Source organism: Bubalus bubalis, chromosome 20, assembly GCF_019923935.1.
Source record: "Bubalus bubalis isolate 160015118507 breed Murrah chromosome 20, NDDB_SH_1, whole genome shotgun sequence".
Lineage (NCBI taxonomy): Eukaryota > Metazoa > Chordata > Mammalia > Artiodactyla > Bovidae > Bubalus > Bubalus bubalis.
Window position 1 is genome coordinate 15,608,715 of NC_059176.1, and position 22,092 is coordinate 15,630,806.

Genomic DNA, 22,092 nt, shown 5'->3' on the forward strand with positions numbered 1-22,092 from the left:
CATCATGAGAAACGCTGGGCTGGAAGAAGCACAAGCTGGAATCAAGATTGCCAGGAGAAATATCAATAACCTCAGATACGCAGATGACACCACCTTTATGGCAGAAAGTGAAGAGGAACTAAAAAGCTTCTTGATGAAAGTGAAAGAGGAGAGTGAAAAAGTTGGCTTAAAGCTCAGCATTCAGAAAACGAAGATCATGGCATCTGGTCCCATCACTTCATGGGAAATAGATGGGCAAACAGTGGAAGCAGTGAGAGACTTTATTTTTCTGGGCTCCAAAATCACTGCAGATGGTGACTGCAGCCATGTAATTAAAAGACGCTTACTCCTTGGAAGGAAAGTTATGACCAACCTAGTTAGCATATTCAAAAGCAGAGACATTATTTTGCCAACAAAGATCCGTCTAGTCAAGGCTATGGTTTTTCCAGTGGTCATGTATGGATGTGAGAGTTGGACTGTGAAGAAAGCTGAGTGCTGAAGAATTGATGCTTTTGAAGTGTGGTCTTGGAGAAGACTCTTGAGAGTCCTTTGGACTGCAAGGAGATCCAACCAGTCCATCCTAAAGGAGATCATTCCTGGGTGTTCATTGGAAGGACTGATGGCTAAAGCTGAAACTCCAGTACTTTGGCCACCTCATGCGAAGACTTGACTCTTTGGAAAAGACCTTGATGCTCGGAGGGATTAGGGGCAGGAGGAGAAGGGGATGACAGGATGAGATGTCTGGATGGCATCACCGACTTGATGCACATGAGTTTGAGTGAACTCCAGGAGTTGGTGATGGACAGGGACGCCTGGTGTGCTGCGATTCATGGGGTCACAAAGAATCGGACACGACTGAGCGACTGAACTGAACTGAACTGAAACTTTATAAAGCCATTTTCATGTAACCTTCGAAATATGGTTGTATTCTTATTTTATGGATGACAGAATTAATACTTGGATTAAGTAATGTACCAATTCCATATAACAGTATATGAGCCAGTTAGGACTAAAACTCATTATCTTGTATTTCCAAGGGCCATGTTCTTCACTAATACTGTTACATTTCTGTTGCCTCACCATAGTATCCTGTACTCATCATTCTTACAGTCTGTTGTGTTTTCATGTACATTATCTAATTTGATCCTCAAAAACTGTGAGGTATGTATAGTTCAGGTATTATTAACATTGGACTTCCCAGGTTCTGCTAGTGGTAAAGAAACCTGCGTGCCTTTGCCAGGAGACTTAAGAGATGTCGGTTCAATCTCTGGGCCAGGAAGATCTCCTAAAGAAGAACATGGCAACCCACTCAGTATTCTTGAGAATCCCATGGACAGAGGAGCGTAGTGGGCTACAGTCCATAGGGTCTTAAAGAGTTGGACACGATTGAAGTGACTTAGCATGCATTCATGCATTATTAATATTATGATCTCACTTTGATAAGGAAATTGAAGGTAAGATAAAGTCAATGATGTGAAGTAGCCAGGACCACTTTCTAGTTCTATTGTTTATTTTGTATGTCTACTCACCTTTCCTGTTGTTCATTTTTTTCTTTTTAGTCTAGATAATTAACTAGTTTTTTTCTATTAAATGAAGGCTTAAAAAAGAAGTTAAATAAGTTTAAGAGGTCAGTACTATAGTAAGTAAAAAGAACAGATCCAGATCTAAACATATGCCTTCTGGTTGCTGTTTTCTTAAAATATTCTGTTCTGGAATAAAGTACCTACTGGAAAACCAACAAGTTTCTTGAGACTTGTCTGTACCCTGATTGAGAATTATTCTGTTAGATGTATATAGGATTATTTGGAGAGATCAGAAGTAGAGGTTGGTGATATCAGTTATAATGTCATGTTAACAAAAATTTTTCACATATATAAAATTCAGATGAAACAAATGTGAAATGATGACATTCTTAGTGAAGATCAAAGTTTTAATATTTGAGTATTTTCACTTAAAAATGCCCCAGGAATGAAGTGTTAGATTCTCCCCAGCCTACCAACATTCATATTATTTACTAATGTTCAGAATTTTGTAATTTATTTGATAATACTTTTAAAATAGGAGCTAATCTTCTGCTTTTTTAAGATTATTATTATTATCCCTGAAACTTGTGTTTGAAGAGTGAATGAGATAGGAAAGAAACAGTTCGTATCGTGTAGATGCCTTACGATCCTTTTCATCTATTCTAAACAGCTGCTATGAGCCCTTCTGAAGTGTTGGTGTATTAATTTCTTATGGCTGCTATGACAAATTACCACAAACTCAGTTGCTTAAAATAACAGAACTTTATTCTCTTACAGTCACAGAGGCCAAAAGTCTGAAATTAGTAACGCTGGCCTGAAATAAGGTGTTGGCAGGGCTGTGCGCCCTCTGGAGGTTCCAGGGGAGAATGCGTGCTTCACCTCTTCCAGCTTCTGGTGGCTGCCAGTGTTAATTGGTTTGTGACTGCATCCCTCCAGTCTCTGCCTCTGTGGTCAGATTACCTTCTTTTCTTCTGTCTGTGTCAGATCTCCTTCTGCCTTCTTATAAAGTAAATGTGATTGTACTTGGATAATCCAGGATAATCTCACCATCTCAAAATCCTCAATCATGTCTGTACAGTCCTTTTTTTTTTTTTTTTTGCCATGTAAAGTGCCATTCAAAGCTTCCAGGGATTAGGTTGGGGATGTCTTTTGCCAGAGCAGTTATTCAACATACCCCAGTTCTTAATGCCTCTCACTTTTTATTCATCTTTCCGGTCTCATCTTTTCTCTTCTTTTCTATTTTTATTCTTTTTCATCTTCCAGAAGCACAGGGTGTTAAGTAGATGGAGTGGGTATGATCCAGATGTATCAGGAGTTGAGTAGGTATGGTCTAGATCAGTAAGTGAGCCTTATTGCCCTTATAGAATACCAGACTGTGTTCACATTAATTTTTTGTTGTCATCGAATCAGTTGACAGTAGTGGTATCTTTATAAATTCAGCATGCCTTTTCTAAATAATTATTGAATCTCTGGGTAAAGTATGTGAGTTAACATGAAATTGCCTTTCAGTTAAAGTATCTGTTGATTAGATTGACAGACATTGATATCATTATTGAGAAAAATAGCCAAATAACTACAAGCATTGTTTCAAAATTAATTTTCCTTTAAGCAGTTTTTTTTTTTTTTTCTTCACTATTGTGTTTTATTTCAGGGATAGCTCAGACTTGAATCTAATGAAGGGAAACAGAAGAGTTGGCAGAGTTCTGATTCAAAAGTCCATGTCAAGAGACTTGTATCATTTTGGAGCCTCTGTTTCCTAATATCTGTAATAACGGAGTTGAATGATTGTTAACATCCTTTCTATTAATAACTCTAAAAGCCTCTGTCTAGTATGTAGTATAAGGTATTTAAAAACCAACAAACATGCAGATAAACAACAAATCTCATTTATTTTGTGCTACTTGAAAAAGGAATCATTTGTAAGGTTATTTTGAAATAGGTTATTTCAAAATAACTGTCCTTGCCTTTTGTTTTTCTGTAGATGGACCACACATCCCCGACCTACATGCTTGCTAACTTAACCCACTTACATTCTGAACAACTTCTACAAGGCTTGAATCTTCTTCGTCAACATCACGAACTCTGTGACATCATTCTTCGAGTAGGTGATGTTAAAATTCATGCTCACAAAGTGGTACTTGCCAGCATCAGCCCGTATTTCAAAGCTATGTTCACTGGAAACCTCTCTGAAAAAGAGAACAGTGAAGTTGAGTTTCAGTGCATAGATGAGACTGCTCTCCAGGCCATTGTGGAATATGCCTATACAGGGACTGTTTTTATTTCACAAGACACAGTTGAATCTCTCCTTCCAGCAGCAAACCTACTGCAGATAAAACTTGTCCTGAAAGAATGTTGTGCATTTCTTGAAAGCCAACTTGATCCTGGTAATTGTATTGGAATTTCTCGTTTTGCAGAGACGTATGGTTGCCATGACCTTTATTTGGCAGCCACTAAATACATATGCCAGAATTTTGAAGCTGTTTGCCAGACTGAAGAGTTTTTTGAGCTCACTCATGCTGATTTGGATGAAATCGTTTCCAATGACTGTTTGAATGTAGCTACTGAAGAGACTGTTTTTTATGCACTCGAGTCTTGGATCAAGTATGATGTCCAAGAACGCCAGAAGTACTTAGCTCAGCTACTTAACAGTGTGCGATTACCGTTGCTCAGTGTTAAGTTTCTCACTAGATTATATGAAGCAAATCATCTTATTCGTGATGATCGCACTTGTAAACATCTTTTGAATGAAGCTCTGAAGTACCACTTTATGCCGGAACACAGACTGTCTCATCAGACAGTCTTGATGACACGACCTCGCTGTGCTCCCAAAGTACTTTGTGCAGTAGGAGGAAAATCTGGACTGTTTGCCTGTTTAGATAGGTAAATATAAGGCTTTTAAAGGATAGATGTGACGTGGGTTTGATCCCTGGGTCGCGAAGATCCCCTGGAGGAGGAAATGGCAAGCCACTCCAGTATTCTTGCCTAGAAAATCCCATGGACAGAGGAGCCTGGGGGGCTATGGTCCATGGCATTGCAAAGAGTTGGACACAACTGAAGCGACTTAGCACAACACACACTAATAGATTGTATACTCTTAAAATTTGCTGATTTTTTTATATTTTTAAAATAGTTTTATTTTCCTGTTTACTTTCTTTGCTTCTTTTTGATTTTTTTCTCTTCTTCTTAAAACACTTATCTGTCTGTTTTAATCAGATTGTTGTCCATTCTCTGTAATACTCTCAATTAACCCCTCCTCCCTCCCAGTGCAAAAATTTTATCCATCCTACTTACTCGTGAACTTTTCTACCATTTTATGCCCTTTTTTTCCCTTTATGAAATCTTTACATCTTTGAGTCGGACTAGGTCAGAGAGGATTTATTATTGCTAGCTATATCAGACAATGCTAAAGAAGAGAGCTAAGAATCTGTGATGAAGGCAGACTGGGACAAGAATGTGTCTGAATGAGTACAATTAATCAGAATAACCACTAAGGAAATAAAAAATAGGATACTAATAGAAGTTTGGAATTTCCATGCAATTTATTTTCTTCATGTAAATATTTTTTAACAACAGTAGTAAAAAAGTGCTTTCTTTTCTAATAACTTAAATAGGAGTTGTCAGACTTTTTCTGTGAAGAGCCAGCCAAATAGTAAATATTTCAAACTTTGTGGGCATATGGTCTGTGTAACTACCTAAGTCTGTCATTGTGGTACAAGAGTGGCCATAGACAATACATAAACAAATGAAATGGCTGGGTTCCAATAAAACTGTGTTTACAAAAGTAGCTGGTGGGTTGAATTAGACCCATAGCAATCATGATTTAGAGCATTCCACTGGTAACTTTAGTCTGTTTTTTATTTTATATTAGATATAGTTGATTAACAGTGTTGTGTTACACAGATAACTTTTGTACATTGAAAATATAGCTGGATGTTACCTTTGCTTTTCTCTTAACTGAGATTGCTTTATGAAAATGTTTATGTTTAATATATTTCTTTAATATTCTAAAATATTTCCAGACATTTAGTAGAATGAGTTTCCTCCAATAAGAGGAGACTGTTGTTTTTTTAATCAAAGTCAGTTGGTGGGTTCTTTATCTTTTAAAAAGTCTTGGTGTACATTTTAATTGTGGTTTAAAACTGGTATTGTTGAGGTTGGGCTAACAATACCTTTAAAGTTCCCTCATGCCCCTCCTGGATACCATCTCCTTCTCTCCCCCAGAAGTAACTACTATTCTGAATTTTTAATGGATTATTCTTTTGCATTTTGTTGTAATTTTGCCACATATGTGCCCCAATATATAGTTAGGCTTTGTAAGTTTTTATATATAAATGCAGTAATACCATATATATTCTTTAAGGATGTGTTTTCTCATTGAACAGAAAGTTTATAAAATTGAGATTGCATGAGGAAATAGTTCATTGAGTTTTATTGGTATATGATAGTATAGTGAAAGTGAAGTCACTCAGTCGAGTCCGACTCTTTGCGACCCCATGGACTGTAGCCTACCAGGCTCCTCCGTCCATGGGATTTCCCAGGCAAGAGTACTGGAATGGGTTGCCATTGTCTTCTCCTTGCCTTCTCCATTATAGTAGATGGACATAATATAACATTTTCTTTCTGTAATGAATATGTTAACTATAAAAATTAGTTGAAATGTTCCACGTATATAGAAAAGTTCACAAATCCCAAGTATACAGCTCAATGAGTTATCACCAAGTAAGCATTACAAACCATTTCACGAAAAGAATATAACCAACACTCAGAAGCCACCCTTAAGGTCCCCCCCTGTCCTCTCTGAAGGTAACTGCTATCCTCATTTCTAATCTAGAGATTAGAAATGCTTTTGAATTTGATGGAAATGAAACCATATTACAGAATCAATTTGGCCTGTTTCCCTAAACATTGTATGTGTGAGGTTCACTGCTGGTGCGTGTAGTTGTAGTTTGTTCGTTTTCATTGCTATATAGTATTTTCTTACAAGATATGCACAGTTTACTTATCCATTTTATAATTGATGAAAAATCTGGATTATTTTCAGTTTTTGATTATTAAAAATAATGCTACTGTGAACATCATTGGACATATATATATGTGCATTTCTTTTGCATGCATATCTAGGAATGGAATTGCTTAGTCATAGGGTGGACACATCACATTTATGCATTCTCCTTTTGATAGATGATTGTGTTGTGCTGCTATAAATATTTCTCTGTGTCCTTTTGCAAACTATCTGTCTAGGCATTGCGTAGAATAGATACACAAGAATGCAATAGCTGTATCAGAGCATATGTGTATCTTCTATTTTGCCAGATATTGTTTATGGGCCATTTTGATGTTTTAAATGTTAACATTTGTCTGCTTGTTCTTTAGTGTGGAGATGTACTTTCCTCAGAATGACTCTTGGATTGGTTTGGCACCCCTAAACATTCCTCGCTATGAATTTGGAATATGCGTTTTAGACCAAAAAGTGTATGTTATAGGTGGTATTGAAACTAACGTGCGTCCTGGCATCACTATCAGAAAACATGAAAATTCAGTAGAATGCTGGAATCCTGATACAAATACCTGGACTTCTCTCGAGAGAATGAATGAGAGTCGAAGTACCCTTGGAGTAGTGGTGCTTGCAGGAGAACTTTATGCTTTGGGTGGTTATGATGGACAGTCTTACTTGCAATCTGTAGAGAAGTATATTCCCAAAGTAAGAAAATGGCAACCTGTGGCACCCATGACTACGACAAGAAGTTGTTTTGCTGCAGCAGTGTTGGATGGAATGATATATGCCATTGGAGGGTATGGTCCTGCCCACATGAACAGGTATTTAACTTAATCAAGTTGCATATGCTTGTGGATTTTTGAAAGTATCATTAACAGTGATTTCTAGATTTTAAATGATTTGTGCATATAAATGAACTTCTCTAATTTAAAAATAATGTTAATAGGTACTTGGGAGACTTAGTCTGCTCCACGTGTGAGTATGTCTGTAATTGATCTACATGGAGATTTAATACACACCTAAAAATCAGTTCCCACTTATTAAATTTTACATTCATTCATCAGTATAAATGGACTGGATTTTAAAATTCATGAGTCTGAAAATATGGTGAAGTTAGATCACTTTAGATTTGGGATAGTGTGTGTATGTGTAAGTGTGTGTGTGTGTATGTGAATGATCTGTTATTGCACTGCTTAATAGAATAAAAAAGTGAAAAGTGTCATTTCTATACACTTTTAAGGTATTATAATGCATCATAAACTTTAAACCTTATTTAAATATGCCTTTCTGGATTCTTATTCTATAATCATATGTGTATCATTATGTATCTGAGTTGTGCTAGAGTTTAAATGTGAAATTTCTGTGTTTTGTAGTATTCTTTTAATAAAGGAGAAATAGATATGAGGAAAAAAGTATAAAGTGACTGCTTATAAGGAAAATCAATCATAATTCTGATCCTTTGTTGAAAGTTGAGGTTCTAAAAATACCATCTCTAATAGTATTTTTTTTCCCACAAAATTTTTAATTTTGCTTAAAAATTCACCAGGAATCTAATAGTATTTATCTGTAATACTGGTACATATTTTATTATAAGCATTTTAATGAAAGAGTGTGTGGTGGTTTGTTAACAGACTGAGAAAGTAGTTACACAATAGTATTTCATCTATAAATTTTTATTTCTGTGCAGACTAAATTTTTCCTCCTTTTTGTTGCTCCTTTAGTTGAAGGAAAAGTATCTGGAGCCCAGACATGCATTTGTGTTCTTTGAAAAGCTGCTAGCAGAAATTTGTAAGATAAAAGATTACATACTTTAATTTTGAGATAATGCTGTTGAAGTTTTAAGTTCTTGTTACAAGTTAATCACTAGACTCTTGTTTGGTGATTTTGCTCTTACTCTTTTTATCCTGGTGTACTTTCAGAAATAGTTATAGTTTAGTCTTTTAGTCTAGCCTACAGCCTAGTCCCTATTCTGAACTCCAGACTGACTCTCAAATGCTTCAGGCTTTCTTGAGAAGTTAGGCTAGAACCAGAATAGGCTCAGCCCACTTGCCTTTGTACCCCTTCAGGGCAAAGCATAGGCTTAGAGACCTTCTGGGATTTTCCAGGGAAACTTTTTTGGAAATTCTGATTTGATTTGAATTTCCTAATCCAGTTTGGAAATGCCAAGAATTCTTGGAATGCACACTTGATCTAAATCCTGAATGACTTGATCTGAATCCTGAAGGAATTCTCCTGAATGACTCAGATTATTATGATTAACCAGTTTGTGTTTGGAAATCTTTAGTGTTTATTCTGAAGTAAGTCACCGTGAATTCACCTATAAGAAAAAATCCTCTTTTCCTCCTCACCGTCTTTCCTTCTCATAGCTGTGTGGAAGATCCTTAGTATCTTTAGGAAACATGTATGTTCAGTATGTGATTTTCAAAGTCCTTTCACGTGCATACTCACTGGACTTTATTCTTACATGAATCCTTGATGTTGTATTACCCCATGTTTGCAGATGAGAGGAAATGACTTCTCTAGGGTTACACAAATCCAAAGTAGTAGGGCCAGGGTTTATTCAGCTTTGGGTATGTATTAGTACTTGAATCCAAATTTTCTGACTTCAAAAGCTCTATGCCCTTCACACACCTTACTGTTCGTACAATATAATGGAGTAGGATATGGCTGTTACTGCACCAGTCTACAAGGTAAGCTTTTATCCTGCGATTTTATCAGCAAAATATAAATATTTGGAACAAACTGCTCTTGTTTTATGTCTGTCCATTTGCACTTTTAAAACTCTGGTGGGTTTTAGTTGCTTTAGGAGGAAGAGTGACCCAAAGAATATGTGAATTAATTCTTTCTTTTGTGAATGTTTGCAGTGTGGAGCGTTACGATCCAAGTAAAGACTCCTGGGAGATGGTTGCATCTATGGCAGATAAAAGGATTCACTTTGGTGTGGGTGTCATGCTAGGCTTTATTTTCGTGGTGGGTGGACATAATGGTGTTTCACATTTGTCAAGCATTGAAAGATACGATCCTCATCAAAATCAGTGGACTGTGTGCAGACCAATGAAAGAACCCAGAACAGGTAATAATAATGTCCCAATATCTAAACATATAGGACAATATGTTTTTATAGTGATATTCTTAAAATAGTAGTTTCTTGGGATATAACAGTAAATGACTTGTCCAGAAAAAACCTTTATGATGAACTTGACAGACAACCTTGATTAGACAAAACTATATAGATTTCTTTACTGTGATTTTAATATGCCAATGCATATATTGTTATTTTTTTAAACTTATAGAGTACATTTTGAGAAATACTGATAACAGAAAGTATCTGATAGAAGCTCTTTTTGTCCGTGTAACAAATGTCGTTGTTTTATGTGTTACACACACACAGTATCTTTGGATTGTTCTATTTGGTTTTTTGGGTTTTTTTTACTGTACATCAGTGGTCTGCCTGTTCACTTTCAAATGTTCTCTCTTCCTCAAGAGATACAGTTGATCTGGAAAGGATTGGACTTCAGGTTGCATAAAGATAAACAAATACTTCTTTGAGGAAAAGAAGAAATTATCCTTGAACCCAAACTCAAATCACATGATTTTAAGAGGAATATTTTACTGGTGGAAATGCTTTAGGAGTATCCCTTGCATTTATGATTAAAGAAACTCCTGAAAAATAAACATACAAAGGAAATTGAAAAGAGGAAATGGCATGCACTGCTTTAGTCATCTACTATAATGAGTTTCTGTGGTACCATTGAGTGAGAAAGCCCAAAACAATGAAAATATAAAATAATAGAGTAGCCTTGTTCTTTTTAGAACTGTATATACAGTAGAATTTATAAGCATAAATTATATAGTTTAATATATATTTAAAATGTCAATATATTTGAAAACAAGTAAATGATTTTTTAAAAAATAGAAATTTAAATTGAGAAGAAGGCTTTGTGGAAAGATACATACTACATTCTTAATACTTAACTGTGGTGGAGAGGGAGAGTAGGATTGGGGAGGAGAGATGAAGGAATACTTGAGCTGTTTTATGTGAAGGGATTTTTTTTTTCCGGTAAGCATGTATTGTTCTGTTGCTTGTAAAATGAATAATAGATTGTTGAAATGTATTTTAAGAAAACATTTAAATACGAATTTAGTGTGAAGTCAGCTTCGTGGTTAACATATTTTTCCTCCTATTTTTTTAACCTACCTTTCCTAGGAGTTGGTGCTGCAGTAATTGATAACTACCTTTATGTAGTTGGTGGTCACTCAGGGTCTTCATATCTGAATACCGTGCAGAAATATGACCCTATCTCAGATACGTGGCTGGATTCAGCTGGCATGATATACTGTCGCTGCAATTTTGGACTCACTGCACTTTAACTAGTGTGGACTTGTGGAAATAGTGTAGTGACGGACCTCGTGACGCATGAGAGGATGCCCAGGTTTCTGAAGCCGCAAAGCTACACTGCTTTCTTTTTAACTTAAAATGGCATGAAGACTCAAAGTTTCGTTGGGTACTTTGAACTGACAAGTAGCTTTGATTGCTCTTGATTACATAGTGAATCAGTAATCCAAAAAAAAAAAACCACAAAAAACAAAGATCTTGCCAACTGAATTGTGCACTTTTTTTTTCCTAATACTGGGATAGAATAGTTTTATGTTCATAAGTGTACATGTGGAAAAACCCTTGCTGCTTTTTAAAAAAATTTAGCTTTCTTCCTTCTCCTTGTCGTGCACCATGGTGAGAGATGCTTAGATGCTGGAGTATACTGAGTCACTCACCAGACAGCGCTGATACGTCTGTTGGATATAAACTCAGATGCTTCACATTTTAAACAAAGGGCTGCTCCCCACCCCACCCCACCCCGCTATTTTTAAGGGTTGTAAATTATACACCATAGTGAATCACCTGGATTTTCTTCCTGCTAAATGGCTTTAGGGCTGGGGATATAATAAGTTTCCAAGATAAATGCATTTACTATCATGATTTGGAGTCCTATTTAAGCAATCAGATATTTACTGTGTATGCCTTTTTTATATGGGCAGGTTAATGCTGGATGAATTTAGTTACCCATCTATGCTATGCTAAGCACGGATAGAAAGAGTTACGCATATCCGTTTCAATTTCTTTTTATAGAAGTACGGCAGGCTTCCCAGTGTTGATGTAAATATTTGACAAATGTTGCCACCCTTAGTGCACATTGAGTTTTTTCATGTAACCTTACAATAATTTTAGTTTTTTAAGACTTTTGTTTGCTTTTTCAAAGTGTTCAGATATAAAAATGGTGCTAACTGTAGGATCTGTTATAAGGCTGTGACATGTTCTTTTGGATGTTAAATATGAAATATGCATGACATGTTTTTATAGTATTTTTCATTTTTACTAGCTTGGTTCATTTGTGCTTATTAAAAATGTTGGTGATTATACTAATATTTACATCCAAAAATTATTCAAGCAGCCTATGTTATGCTTTTCATGGTTCCTGAATAGTGATTTAAAGATATACTTTGTCTTTTTTTTTGTTGTGCTGGATGTTATATGCCCTTCTTAAAAACAGAAATATATGCATTAAATATAAAGCACTAGGCAGTTAAGCATTACCTTATACATTTCTTAGGTAACTGAATATTTTAAAGTTATTGAGGAAAACTGGAACTCGATGTTTACTTGAGTAATGGTTCTAATTCAGTTCTCCTTTGACTAAAGAAATGATCTTTTAAAGTAAAATTGTTTGCTATAAACTAAATGACAGCTTATTTAAAAGAACTGACTAATTCATTTTGTTTTGCATGTTTTAGTAAATGTCTGTTAATCTTGAATACGTTACTTTGCATTAGAGTGTTGGTACTTGTATTTTTGGTACTGTAGTAATTTTGTTTTCCTTATTTTTTTCTTTCGTTTTTCTTTTTTAAGACTGCCCACTGTCTCTTTCATAGTCTCTTTAAAACTAATATATATTTGTCTTAAAAAAAAATTCATACTATATTCTTAAGTGCCATAATGTTCTGAACTATTGTTAAGAAGCCATTTATAATGATAATACATAGGTTCATTTTTAGGATATGTGTTATTTCTTGAAAACTACTTATAGCCGGGCAGTTTTCCATTTTCCTTGTTCTTCCATAAACTGCCAGTTGTAGATTTAAATACATACTACAAAACTATGTGAACTCATCTTTAATAATATAGGTAGTTTCATGCTTTATAAATATTTGCACAGATTATAAAACCTTGCAAGTGAATTTTAGTCTCTTTCTAATTAAGAACTCAACAAGAGCTACTAATAAAATTGACAGGCTGAATATTTTCTATGTTGCTTGTTTGAATAACTTAATGATATAGAGCAATAACTTTTTCATTGATTTGAATAAATCTGTTGAATAGAAACAAGGTGCACTATTGTGACTGGCCTAGATTTCATTTAAAGAAAGCAGTTTAAAGCAGTTGAAAACAGATTGCATCACGCGCGTAATTTTAAATCCCCAACTCGACTTTCTTTCTGTTTATATCAGTCAAAAGAATTTTTTCTTGATAATACTAAAAATGTTAATCAGTTGTTAAATACATCCTATTCCAAGTTTTTAATTCCCTCTCCCCATCAGATAAGGGAATTTGAAGGACTAGAAATTTATTTTAATTGTAAACCGATCTATAGTATACCTCTCATTTTCACAATGTTTTCTGTACATATCATTCCCACTGTCGTGTTATTATAAAATATATAATCATTTGGTAAATTAGACCAAAGGCATAAGTTGATCATTGTTTTGGAACAACCTAAATTTCATCTCAGTGAAGACTAAATGTGAAACATCTTGGGCAATAGTACGAGCCATATCCTAGAGAACCAATTATAAGAACCTGGGAAAAGGAAGAGAAAAAACCCTCAAATTTAGAAATATTTATGTTAGGCTTGCTAAACCTACTTTACTGTCATAACAACCAGAGGTATCGTGACCTGACAGCTGATAACAGAATAGACAGCTGATAACCTTAGAATAGAGCCTTCTTGTTTACATTTGTGAGAAGTTTCATCATGAATACTTTACTGACAAATTGTGAATTTAAAGCCACATTTCTTTACGTTAAAAAGGGTCAAAATGTTTTAGTATAAATTCCCAGGACTGAAGATTTTAGAAATAATTTTGTACACTCAAGGAAAGGAAAAGGCTATTTAAGATTGCCTAAACTATTTTGGAAAAAAGTACAGTGGGAAATAGAAATTAATCCAATCAGCTAGAAGACAGTTGCCCTCTGTAATTATGATAAGACTTAATCTGTTAGGAATTTTTTAGCCATTTAATATTTGTTGACTATAGTCATAGAACTCAAGTGATTAATGTAGTCCAAAGGATAGTTTAGTTATGTAATTTCCACGTTATTGCTAATATTGTTTTACACATGAATGAATATTACATTATAGGATGTACTATCAAGTAATAGAATGGCATTAGGTTTTGTAAAGTTATTTTGGTAACTTGACGAATATGGAGGGTCTACTATACATACAAGATACTGTGCTAGATGCTATGGGAGCTAGGAATATAAAGCAAATATAGCCTCCATTCAAAGAGTAAAATATAGTGAGGGAGACTTATACCCAAGTAACTGTTATGGTAAACGGTGAATCTAATTCCTTATTTCCAACATCATGAGAAGTGATCAGAGATCCAATTTATGTATAAACATTTGTGTCTTCTAGTGTCCAATTAGGTTTTATTGACATGACATAAAATAGAATTATGTAAAAAACTAATATTTATGTAACTCCAGCTTTCCTAAAATTGGATAATATATTTTCTAGTAGAAATACAGAACTATAGAAAATTTTAAAAATATTTATTATGCTTTCAAGGCTCTGGCTGACTTTGAAGGAAAAAATATGTAAATATAATGCTGTGTGTTTTCAGTTTTGGTGTTGGATTTCTGGTATCGTCACCTAAGTGCTCATTTTCAGGAAAATCAGATTCTACAATAAATATACTGCTTCAAGTTCAATAAACTTGTGATAACCTCTATAACCTCTGTAGTTTAAAAGTTAAGAACTTACAAAGATGTCACATGTCAAGTTAACATCCAGTTCTACTTAACCTTTTTTTCCTTTGTAAAACAGCACTTTAGTTAGACATGATTTAATTAGATACAGTTATTCTATGGCTGCATATATATTAGATTTCACTTACAGGATGTTGATTCAGTGTTGATATACATTTGAAAAGAGTGAGGAAAACAGTAAGTTTTGAATACTGTAGGTTTACAAGTTTTCTTACTGGTGTGAATATGGAGTTAAAAATCCAGTTTACATCTCTGCAGAGAGAAAAATTGTTATCCATATGTCTTTTTATCGTATACATATTTAACTAGAGATAATTTATTGTTAATTTTGTCAAATTATCATGTGTAAGTCCCGTTTATTTTAAAATACTAAGCAAAAAGTTCCAAGTTTGCCTTAAAAACAAGTGAAATTAAAGAACTGGATGATAATGCCTATATTTTTGCCTTATGAATTGTGCTGTATCATAAACCAGAGATGGTTTTGATTTTAACAGGATTATGAAATTTTGTAGATGTAGAGTACTAATATTTGTACTCTTGCAAAGAATGTGATCTAGTTGTGGATTATGTTAGTGTTTAAATGTTTTTGTATATGTATTTTACCTCTGAATATGTATCTTTTTAGCATCAGGGTTTTCTTTTGTTTTTGTTTACAGAGTAAAGTGGCATTTAACTTGTTGAAGGTTGTATTCCTTTGTCTTTTATTTTTAAAGTTCTTTGTGTGTACTATTGTGGTTATGCTCTGTATTGACTATGGTTAAATTTCATTTAATGTGAAATATTTAAAATAAATACGAAAAACAAGACTGTGTGTGTGTATCCATTGTTGTGAATTGACCCAAGCTGACTTTGTCATGCTCAACTCTTAGGTTCTTTTCAGAAGATAGTGGCCACAAAAATGGGAGTTGAGTGTGGGATAGCTGCTCCTTTACATCCCTGTTAGCAGGTTATAATGAAAACATGTCTTAAACTAACTTCTACTACATATTTAGACTCTTTAGATTAACAAAGCAGGATTAACAAATGGATTCTGATAACCCTTGCATACAAGGGCTGGAAATATCTTTAAACATTCCACGTATCTTAAAACTTTAATTTCCCCAGTAAATATCCCTGACATTTAATATACTAATTAGCAAAACATTGGATACAGATCAAATTATGGGTAAGAGATATATTTGTATTTGCCTTGAGCATGGGTTTCCTGGTTAGAAGGCCAGCTAACCATCCCTCAACTGCATTCTTAATGAGGGCAACTCCTAGACTTGAAGTAGAAACAGATACATACTGAAGTAGTTAAGGTATTATAGATGATATATATAAATACTCATTTCGGGACGACATTAAAATGTTGGATTTAAGATTTCTAGACTGGATGCTTTTGAAATTCTGCTTTTTAATTCTAGTGAAAGTGAAAGGACTGTAGCCCATCAGGCTCCTCCACCCATGGAATTTTCCAGGCAAGAGTACTGGAGTGGATTGCCATTTCCTTCTCCAGGGGATCTTCCTGACCCAGGGATTGAACCTGGGTCTTCTGCATTGTAGGCAGACGCATTTACTGTCTGAGCCACCAGGGAAGCCCAAAATTCTAAGACATTCACAGATAGCTTTCATGTTACCCAGAAAATCTGTCTGCAGTTATTAGAGTTTAGTTATGTTTAAGACATAATGGAAGGTGTAAAGGGGTAACAAGCCATATCCTACAGTCTGCTTAAGGAATGAAAAAGACACTTCCTTCGTTTTTTTGGCTTTTGTTGTTTAAGTAAGGGAGAATAGAATGCCACTCTGGCAGAGCCCTAGCAGTGCCTCTAATGTTCTTTCTAAAATTACTAGATGCTTCTCTTGTTTGGGGCCAGTGTGGGAACGGGAGTGAAAGTTTCAGCTCAGTTTGGATGAGTAGATTGTAGGAGTCAGCAGTAGACTCATCATGGGATACAAAAAACTGTTTCAAGAGTCCAAACTATGAAGGCCAGGAGTAAAATTGAGTTCTGTGTTAAGATAAGATAGGCTTAGAACAGTTGAAACGGTTCTGGTATGTCTTCTTTCCTCCCTCTTTTTAATAGAAATGGAATCTTCCTGTACCCATCACCCAGCTTCAACAATTAAGCACATTTTGTTAATCCTACTTTTCCTCATTTTTCACCCTACTTTTTTTTTTTTGGCTGAAATACTTTAAAGAGAATCCCAAACATGCAATATAACTGGTAAATAATTGAGGCTGCATCTCGAAGTGATAAACATGTTCAAAAATTTCATTCTATGAGCGCCACTGATATAATCACACTTTAAACATTTAATATTTTTATAATATTTAGTATTTGTTGTTTAGTTGCTAAGTCGTGTCTGACTGTTCTTGTGACCTCATGGACTGTAACCCACCAGGCTTCTCTGTCCGTGACATTTCCCAGGCAAGAATACTGGAGTGGGTTGCCATTTCCTTCTCCAGAAGATCTTCCAGACCCAGGGACTGAATCTGCTTCTCTCCAATAGCAGGCAGATTCTTTACCACTAAGCCACCTGGAAGGCCCAATATTTAGTATGGTCTGTATTAAAATTTCCCTTACTGTCTCAGAATTTTTTTTTCTGTTACTTGGTTGAGTCAGGAGCTAAATAAGGTTTATACATTGCTTTTGACAGTTAACACCCCTAAGTTATTTTTAATCTCTGCCTACCAGTCACTGCCCTCCTCCCCCTCTTCATGTCATTTACTTCTTAATAAATGAGATTGTTTGTCTAGTAGATTGTCCCATGTTCTAGATTTGACTGATTGCTTTTTGTGTGTTTTGTTTAACTTATGTCCTATTCTGCAAATGTTCTACACATTAACTAATGGCTATGGACCCTAGATTTAGATTTGTTTTTTTTGGCAAGCATGGTTGATGCTGCATATACTTCCTGTTGTATCTGAGGCATGTTATGTTTGGTTACAGCACATCAGGAGATGCTAACATTAATCACAGTTTGGGTTCAGTTGTCAGCCTGTTGCCTTCATTATCAAGTTCCCCATCAAACTCGACTGGTGGTTTTAGCAGCTGTTAGTACTACTGGATCCATCATCATATTGGGTGGTAAAATAGTAATTTTCTATCTCTGCCATTCCTTTTGCATTTATTAGCTGGAATTCTATAAAAGAAGGCTCTTCCTCATCATTTAGTTGAGTACTTTGAGATAAGGTCTGTACAGGAAAAGCTGGGGGAAATATGTGATTCATTCCTTTCTCAAAATAATGAATTGGTGCTCTACACAACTCCAAAGGTGATCAAGTATTAAACTCATGATATATTTTTATATGTTTGTATGTGTTTCAACCAACACATCTTAAGCCTGTGGATACCTCCATGAAGTTCCATTGAACACCTCCTTGCTTTTATAGAATTATTTTCACATAATTTAGAATAATTACAAAGAAGTTGTAAGGATAATACAGAAATTACTATATAACTTTTTAAAGGTACACCAGTTTTTGGCATTTTGCTACTTGTTTTATTGTCCTTTCATTTTTTTAAAGTCATTTGTAATGTTGCATACAGTGTATCTTTTTATACCTTAATACTTAAGCACATATATCCAAGAATAAGGCTACTCATTCTCTTATGTAAGCACAGTTCAGGTGTCAAAATTGTGTTTTGGCTTTTCCTTTACATTTTTGTCCTCAGATCTAGAATCAGCCATTCCTCCAAGGGACCCTGTCACCTTTTGCTGGTAAATGATATGTAGAGATCCCAATGTTTTGCTGGTGGTAATTTCTGCTACTGAGTTGTCATTGCTTGTAGGCTATTCAATAAGCAGAATCAGGAAATGCTTCCTTTAAAATTTTACTTTCATTTTACTTAAATTTTTGGATTTTAATGCCTTTTTCTTAGCCTGAAAATCTTGGTTTCTATCAACATTAACATAATTTAATTATATTATTTTACAACATACTTACAATGGTTTCAAAATAACAATACTGATATGAACAATAAAACCAATAAGTACTGTTGAGTCCTTTGTGATTTTTTTGTCCTTAGAGTGTGTTTCACAAGTATCAACAATGAAAATACTGGTCTTAGAGTGAAATGAAGAAATATTTGGTTAAAACATCATTGATGTTCAGTGAGGTTATTTTAATGGAAGTTTAATTTTTAGGAATATACTTGTAAATTTCATTTTAAAATTATATGGAATATTTACTTGACTGCAAAGTTGAAAGTATATGAAAAGATACATTCACATAAGTTTTGTGTGTATTTCCATTTCTTTCACTCTGTTCATTTTTATTTTTTGGCCATGCCAAGAGGCATGTGGGATCTTAGTTCCCTGCTGCTGCTGCTGCTAAGTCGCTTAAGTCGTGTCCGACTCTGTGCGACCCCATAGACGGCAGCCCACCAGGCTCCCCTGTCCCTGTGATTCTCCAGGCAAGAATGCTGGAGTGGGTTGCCATTTCCTTCTCCAATGCATGAAAGTGAAAAGTGAAAGTGAAGTCACTCAGTTGTGTCCGACTCTTCGTGACCCCATGGACTGCACCATACCAGGCTCCTCAGTCCATGGGATTTTCCAGGCAAGAGTACTGGAGTGGGGTGCCATTGCTTTCTCCACTTAGTTCCCTGACCAGGGATCAAACTTGTGACCCCTGCAGTGGAAGCTTGGAGTCTTAAGCACTAGACCACAAGAGAAGTCCCTCACTCTGTTCATAGGTGATCACTTTTATCAGGTGCTGATTCCTTTTATTTCATTTTGAAAAAATCCTTCCCCATTTCCTTAGCAAAAAAGCATACTGTAAAAACACCATTTTTCAACTTAAAATATTCTGGAGATTAGTTCATATCAATATATGAAGATGATTCCTAATCTTTTTTACAATTGCATAGGACCTTACTGTTTTTTAAGAATTTTAACTAGCCTCATGCTGATGGACATTTGAGTTGTTTTCAGACTTTTACAAATAATGCCACATTGAATAGCTTTGTGCATTTGTCATTTTGTGTTTTGAACACAGATTTTTACATGTGGAATTACTGGGCTAAAGTGTAGATGATGTGAAATGTTGCTAGCTCTTGCCTGTTTCAGTTCAGGCTTCCATAGATAAAATGCCATGGACTGAACAGAAAAATGTTTCTCAAAGTTCTAGAGGATGGAAGTCCAAGACCAGGGTGCCAGCATGGTTGGGTTCTGGTGAGAACCTCTTCAGGGTTGCCCCTTGCCAACTTCTCATATCCTCACATGAAAGAGAGCAGAGATGGGTAGTAAGCTCCCTCATGACTTTTATAAGGACACTAATCCCATTCATGAGGGCTCCATCTTCATGATCTCATCTAGTCATGATCACCTCCCAAAGGCCACACCTAATACCAATACAGGGATGGGTAGGGTTTCAGGATTTAAATGTTGAAGAGACACAAACTTTCAGTCTGTAACATTGCCCAATTCTCCTAAGAGGTTGTACCACTTTGCATTCCCATCAGTAACAGACAAGAGTATCTTACAGGCTGTTTTTATTAGTTCACCTGATAGGGTCTTATTAAAAGGTAACATGGCCTCAGGTTTCTTTTGATTCAAATTATGTCTAACACTGTAAGACATGAAAACTTATTTTTAATGCACATGAAAAACACCTTAAATCCCTTATTGAGTAAAGCAAGTTTGAAATAAGGATGAGCCAATCACTTTTGTTGTCCTGATCAGGAAGTATTAGAAAGGATATTCTTGTGTGTGCCCTGAAGACACAATTTAATAGAGTAGGTGTTTGCCAATAAATAGAGAACTATGTCTCAAAGGTGTTAGAGTCAGATGGCAGATAAACTATTTTGGACAGTATCTGTGGATAAACTATTTTGAGCAGAAACAAGATATGATATTTCATTATTATTTAGTATCTAGGAAAATTTAAGCTATTCATTTTCCTCCAACATTTTTACTTTTGCTTTGTTTTTGCATTTCAAACTAATTCATGAATTTAACTTTTTTCCCCCCACTAGTTTGATATGATAGCTTGTTCTATGAGCTTATTGGCCAAGGAAATACCAGCAATGGTTTTCAGTCAACAAACTTGAAATATTCACACAGAATTTAGTTCATCTTCTGCAGCAGCACTGCTTACCTACAAATTTCATTTCTTAATAGAATATTGAAAGTGAATCAACAATAACTGTAGTGAACACTTTCATGGTGCTTCCTGTGTACCGGGCATTAGATGCTATAAAAATAATTCATTAAATCTTCACCACAACCTTATGAAATATATTCTATTATTATCTCCATTTTGCAGTTAGGAAACTGGGAATTGAAGAGTTAAAGTAATAAGACCAAAGCGACATAACCAGAGTCCAAATCTGGACCCAGGCAATCTGGTTTCAGAATGTAGTCATTTTAACTGCCATACTCTTGCCTCTTATTGACAAGAAAATCAGTAGCTAAGAACTGATGATAAAGAGAATCCAATGGTAATGTGATCATATAACATGACTCACTTCAAAAGTCTGAGATGTTGTTATTATTTTTTTCCTGGCTGATAAATATCAATCCTGAATCAGGTCTTCCGGGATTTTCACAAACTCTCTAGGGACAGTAATTCCTAATACTTTTCAAAGAAGAACTATAGAAAGCAGAGAGGAGGCCAGAAAACATGATGGCAGTGGAAGTGAAGAAACCCCAGGAGTCAATTTACAGGTATAATTTGAACTGGTTGTTGTTGGCAGAGAACACAGTTAACTTCATCAAAGACATCACCAGTCTATGTTATCCCCAAGCTATGAGTGCGTATAGTGTCACGGTACTGAAGGAAAATCAGATTTATCTCACCCAAATGATATAGGCCAGAAGTTCAGGAATGAGTCTGTCTCGGTCGTTTACACTGTAGGGAGGAGCTTCTGCCATCTAGTGTTCATGAAGAAAATGGCAAGAGTTTGGAATCACCAATCCTGTCCTTCCGCAAGTCCAGAAATGTTAACGAGAACTGGTCGCAATGGCCATCTCACTTTTTTCTCAAATTATCTTCCCTCCAGTGAGAATTGGAAAATATTTGATATTACTAATTCTTGTGGATAACTTAAGCTACAACAAATTTCTTTTAAAATTTGACGGCTGTTTGACATCTATCTTTAATTTTAGGATTTATAGCTTCCTAAAGGAAATTAATGGATATGGAACAACAGATTAGTTCCAAATAGGAAAAGGAGCACGTCAAGGCTGTATATTGTCACCCTGCTTATTTAACTTCTATGCAGAGTACATTATGAGAAATGCTGGGCTGGAAGAAGCACAAGCTGGAATCAAGATTGCCGGGAGAAATATCAATAACCTCAGATATGCAGATGACACCACCCTTATGGCAGAAAGGGAAGAGGAACTAAAAAACCTCTTGATGAAAGTGAAAGAGGAGAGTGAAAAGTTGGCTTAAAGCTCAACATTCAGAAAACAAAGATCATGGCATCTGGTCCCATCACTTCAGGGGAAATAGATGGAGTAACAGTGGAAAGAGTATCAGACTTTATTTATGGGGGCTCCAAAATCACTGCAGATGGTGATTGAAGCCATGAAATTAAAAGACGCTTACTTTTAATTTTAAA

General features: G+C 35.3%; 1 protein-coding gene across 1 annotated transcript in view; it reads left to right on the forward strand.

Moving 5' to 3' along the window:
* KLHL28 (kelch like family member 28) overlaps nt 1-15,351 on the forward strand; it is a 33,861-nt gene extending 18,510 nt beyond the window's left edge. Inside the window, exons 2-5 of the mRNA XM_006072772.4 lie at nt 3,484-4,382; nt 6,876-7,319; nt 9,363-9,571; nt 10,706-15,351. Coding sequence (XP_006072834.1) covers nt 3,484-4,382; nt 6,876-7,319; nt 9,363-9,571; nt 10,706-10,869 — 1,716 coding nt within the window. The 3' untranslated portion in view covers nt 10,870-15,351. The remainder of the gene's footprint in view (nt 1-3,483; nt 4,383-6,875; nt 7,320-9,362; nt 9,572-10,705) is intronic.
* Nucleotides 15,352-22,092: the final 6,741 nt, after the last annotated feature.